The following is a 5,149-nucleotide window of genomic DNA, read 5'->3' as shown; positions in this document are numbered from 1 at the left end:
CCAAAGAAACAGTGAGATATATCTTTCACTTGCTTTTGTCGTCTCATCTCATTATCTACCTCTCCTTTCGGGATTTTGAGCCAAGGACCTCAGGTATGGAAAATCAAGCTTATCAATCACATTTTGATGGATTTTTGCATCAGTCATGTTGACGTATATGGCTGTTTTGCTACTTCACCTGTAATCGGAGTGGAAACTCCATCAGTTAATTAAAGACTGAAGAAGGTCTTTAAAAGCCTTTGTCCAATTAGCTCACATGGTCATGGAGTACGTACTACAGAGATCTCTAAACCGTCCTATAAACGAGTTAAATTCAAGACTCAAGAAAGAGTTAAATTCTCTGCTTCTCAGTCTCGGGCAAGGCAGCCTACGTCCTCCCCTATTATCCTTTTCCTCTATCTTGTTATTGGGGTAGATGTGCAGCTGAAGAAACCCGTGTGGCATCCATGATAAACATGATGTGTGTGTAAGGGTCTCTGATGAACGACTCCATCAAAGTCAGTGGCACTGGATCATGATCTTGTAGTTCATGGCAGGGGCTCTGTGTTGGTTCTGATTGGTCCATGGGAAACACCTTTTACGTGCCAAAGAGAGATTGCCATGATGAGAGGCGCATGTTGCACCGATGATGTAGGCACTTGTGTGCCAATGATGTGAAGGCAACCACTGGGCCGAAGCACACCCGTGCTCTATGGGCAACGGAGTAACTCAATTAACTTAGACACGGGGCTGGAGTGGTGAATGGTCATGCTTGGGCCAGATCCCCATGTGCCAAGCCTCCCTTCAATGTGCGTGGCGCAGTGTTGGTCTATGCACTGTCCCCGTGAGCGTGTATGCACCTATAAGGAATCCTAGTGGCCATTAACCAGGGCCACCCTGCAAGGGAATATTGGTCTAAGAATGCAAACATCACTTCTCTCAAAGCAAAATTTATGATAATGCCACTTAATGTAAGCTAGTACAGAATACTCGAAGAAATCAATAAGAAAAACTTCTCCGCACTTGGATTCAAAGATTTATTTATTTTTGTTACATCTAACAGTCTCTTACTCCTTCATTCACCTCTTTCTCACTATTTTAGACATAGGTATATACATTATATATAAACTCAGCAAACCCTCTGGGGAAACAAAAGGACCTCTCTTCAATAAGGAAAAAAAAAAAACACAGCTTTAATTAGTTGACTATTGAATTACTCTAGGATGGCTCTTCCCTCTTCAGAGGAAAATAGAGATGGGTCCTTCTCTGGTATTCCTCTTTCAAGTAAATAGCCTTTACTTGCTAATTTCCACAGAGAGCTTTGTGCTTCAACATGGCCCATGTCACACACAAATGTTTGGTGGAAGTTCGTCTCAAATCTCAACCAGTTGGATCCTCCATTTCCCATCTCCTCAGGTGAAACATTTATACAACAGTTCTTTGGCTTTCCTACTACGATCTCTCCTGGAAATTCAATGACCGAGACAAAGCTGCAGGATTGGCTTGCAATACCTGAGAAGTCTCGGCCATATGATTCTTTTCATCATCACCCTTTGGTTGAAAGACCTTAAGGAGCCCGCCTGCAGTTTTTGAATCGGGCTTGTCGTTCTTAATTCCCAGTGTTGCCCATATGGAGCTCCTTGCAGCCTCACTTGGATCATCAATCCTCAAAGTCTTTGGAATCCATAGGCATTTCTCTGAACTGTTCTGTTTTAGTTGATCTTCTTTCTCTGAATTGCTTGGTTTTAGCACTTTTCCATCTCTTGAATGTTTTCCTAATGGAGAATTAGGACTGGAGCCTGGGCCACCAGGACTGGGAGAAGATGGGGGTTGGGATATCCAGGGGATGTTCCAGGTTCCTGGGACAGTACAACCCCAATAAGTCGCTGCAGGATAGAAGGATATTGGAAAGCTTGAAGGACAGAAGGCAGGTGGGGGTACAGCAGAGCTCCACTGAGCTGAGTTCCATGGATAAGGCCAAGGAGTCCCTGGAAAGTATGGTATTTGAGGAGGAAACCCATGACAATTCCGCATCACTGGCTCTTGTAAACTCACTCTATTTCCTTCTTCTGTATGATTCGATGCAGTGATAGAAGATCCACTTGAGCGATCATCCCCATTTTCTGCTCCAGAGGAAACTGGAATCCTCTGCTCTTCTGGTCTATGAAACCCGTTCCTAGTGGTGCAATTCCGCATTGTCTTCTCTGCGAGGTTCAGAACCGAAGCCATGGATTCACATAGAGGCGCATCAGAGCCAAAGGTGAGAACGGTGCCATTGGGCGTTGGGTGGTGAACTCCATCTGGGGCATCAGCTCGACTGGTTTGCAGGGCTTCGGAGGTAGTAATATGCCGGTAGTGTGAGGCAGAGTTCTTGTTCTTGCGACGGCCAGCTCCTACAGGCACATTTCTCATGGTTCCACCGGCCGTCCAGTATCTCTGACAATTCTTACAGAAATGCCGAGGTTGGTTGACATTATAATTGTTATAGTAACAGAACTTGGTATCCATACTATTACAGCGAGGACATGGAAGTATCTTGTCAGGCTTCTTCAGGGTCTTCTCTTGTGGGATACTTGTCTCGCTCTGTTCTTCTTCAGTCTTGCTAGCTTTTGGTGTTGCAGTTTCTTTGTCAACCGAGGGAGTTTTGGGGTTTTCATTTATCACTAGGGAAGTATCATGATCTGTCACCTCTTTCACACTTGCAGGTGGTAAACCATTACCATCCTCCCCTTCAGTCTTGGCGGGTTTTCCTCCCGATTGATCCTGAAATTCAGGACCCAATATCTTCGGTAAGAAAAAAGAATCAACCGTGCAAAAAAAAAAAAGCTAAATTTCAAATAAAACGTGAATATGACAAGCATAATTCGGGTAGCAAAGGGAAAAACGCAGGAAATGTTGATAAAAACCCGCTTTGATGCACAACTTGGGGACGGGGAGTCGAGAGGGTTAAGATGGATGCTGGATTTGATGCATAATTCTTTGATATTACGTATACAAGGGATGAAGACGAAAAACTTCTATCAAATTTAGTGGAAACATAATTGAGAACTTTTAAAAGATCACAAGTAGTGCATCTACTTTTCTACGGCTTGGTACCTGGTATCAGCTTTTCAGTAGCAATTACAGAGAAAACCAAAGGTTTGGTACAATAATTCCCAAACAGTATAAAGTTGAAGTTGGGGAATAAGAAAAGGAAAGGTCTGTGAAAATCACGCTCGGGAATTTATAGGATATGTTTATCTCTGTACCCGGAGGACAAAGAAAATTAAGTAAATTCAAATAATACATCGTTCACAGAAAATAAAAATGGAAAGAAAGTTTAGCTCGGAAGAAGGAAAGAGTTAGAAGTGGAAGGAAAATTGTCTAGTAGTTGTTAAAGGCAAAGATTTGTCTGTTCAGAGACTCACTGAAAAGGGCGGGAGACGTTTAGACAAAAATTAAAAAAAAAAAACCAAAACAAAAAATTGTCCGGAGATACTATCGAAAAAACAAACCGGACTTCTCCACAAGAAAAAAAAAAACTCCAATTATATTAAAGCACATGTCAAGAGGAAGCTATTATGGAAGAGAGAACTGAAGCACAAACCACAGTTTGTGATTATCAAATGCGGATTTCCTGGAAAATATAAACCACAAATTGTCATAGGTCTATCTAGGAACTGGTTCAGCACAGAAATGGTTCTCCGAGACAAAACAGTAATTGAACTGACAGTTGGTAGAACTCAAAAAAGGAGCTTGCTGGGGGAGCGAAAATCAAGCAGACTGGAACTGTAATAGGGCATTAGCTTACCTGAAAATAAGAATACCTTAGGATTTTGAGCAGACCCTCTAACTCTAAGCAGGTAAATGTTAATTAAACAAGAAGATCCAAATGAAGACATCATCAAAACCAAATATTTCCTGTTAAAGCTGTTTTAATTCTCAAAAGTAGACCTAAGTTATCTAAATTTTTAATGAAATACGAGTTGTTGATTGATTCATTTACTGATCAAAATAAGCCTTCATTTTTTTTTCACCCAAAAATTACTAGAAAATCGATTGTGTCAACAAGAAATGGAATCCTAAAAGCGAGCAGTAGCGAGGGCTAAATCAAACCTCAGTAACAAAACGAACCCAGAATCCAACCAAAGCCAGAATTTCAAAAACAGAGAAAACACAGCCAAGATAATAAACCACGAAATCCCCCCTCCCCCCTCCCCCCCCCCCCCCAAAAAAAAAGAAGACCTAGAAGAAAATAAGATCGACCCATTTAGTTTTTTACGTACCTTCTCTTCTTCATCTTGTTCTTGTCCCCCTGCTTTCTTTGATTTATTATCTTGCTCCTGAACAGTAGTCGCAGAAGGACGATCTTTATGGAGCTTTTCTTCATTAGCAGCTGTAGGAGCGTCAGAATCGGTGGAGACTGCGGACATCTCGTCGTTTGACATAAGGGGAATCGTCTTCCCAAAGAGCTTAATCGCCGGATCTTTTGGTTCCAACATTTTGGTTGAAGAAAAACGTGGACAGATGTAGGAAATCGAGGAATAAAAATAATCAAATCCGAAAGGCTCGCTCTATGGCTTACAAAGCTAACTACCTGAGTGTTGATTCATGTGCGCCGCTCCGTAGTGTTGTCTAGGGGAAGGGGCTGTAGGCGTAGTGGTCGTCGTCGTCGTTTTGGTTTCGGCGTCGAGTTCGAGGTTGTCGTCGTCGTCGTTGGTCTTGTTGATTTTGGTCCGTTTAACAAGCTGTGTGTGCCACGTAAGCAAGGGGACAATTCTCAGCCACAAGTTCTTGTGGCCTTGAGATCTTCTTACATGATTCCCATCTCTCTCTGTAAAGGAAAGTGGATGCAACCCCTTCTCTATCCTACTCAGCATCCTCCTCCCCACCTCAATTCCTCGGCTCTCTCTATTTGCACAATCGCCGATTTGTTGTACCAATATTTTTTCTCCCACCAAAAAAAAGAAAACAGAAAAAGGGATATTTGCTTTTTTTGCTATTTTATTAATTTTCTTCTGATGGGCTTCTCTTTTTCTCTTTAATTTTGTCAATTGGTATAATCTGTTTTTCTTGTGGAAGAAATTGCAAATTGGTCGTCTTAAAAAAAGTAAAATGATAGTAGCAAAAAAAAAATTAAAAAGAAAATATGGATACTTATTTTAGCAGCATTTATTAAGGCTGTGTTTTG

General features: G+C 41.7%; 1 protein-coding gene across 1 annotated transcript; it reads right to left on the bottom strand.

Annotated features, from left to right (window-relative positions):
• Nucleotides 1-978: 978 nt before the first annotated feature.
• On the bottom strand, nt 979-4,757 carry LOC104598110 (cyclic dof factor 2-like). The gene is made up of 2 exons (XM_010260022.3): nt 4,245-4,757; nt 979-2,742 (listed from the first exon to the last, which is right to left on the bottom strand). Exons 1-2 carry the CDS (start codon nt 4,458-4,460, stop codon nt 1,432-1,434), a joined length of 1,527 nt encoding a protein of 508 aa, XP_010258324.1. The 5' UTR covers nt 4,461-4,757; the 3' UTR covers nt 979-1,431.
• Nucleotides 4,758-5,149: the final 392 nt, after the last annotated feature.

The sequence above is a fragment of the Nelumbo nucifera genome, chromosome 4, assembly GCF_055504915.1.
Source record: "Nelumbo nucifera cultivar China Antique chromosome 4, China Antique-T2T, whole genome shotgun sequence".
In the NCBI taxonomy this organism is placed as follows: Eukaryota; Viridiplantae; Streptophyta; class Magnoliopsida; order Proteales; family Nelumbonaceae; genus Nelumbo; species Nelumbo nucifera.
This window is presented reverse-complemented; position numbering and strand designations above follow the sequence as displayed.

Coding starts and splice junctions, on each gene's coding strand:
- LOC104598110 (XM_010260022.3), bottom strand. CDS start 4,460: ATGTTGGAACCAAAAGATCCGGCGATTAAGCTCTTTGGGAAGACGATT. Junction 2,743..4,244: donor AACAAGATGAAGAAGAGAAG/GTACGTAAAAAA, acceptor CCTGAATTTCAG/GATCAATCGGGAGGAAAACC.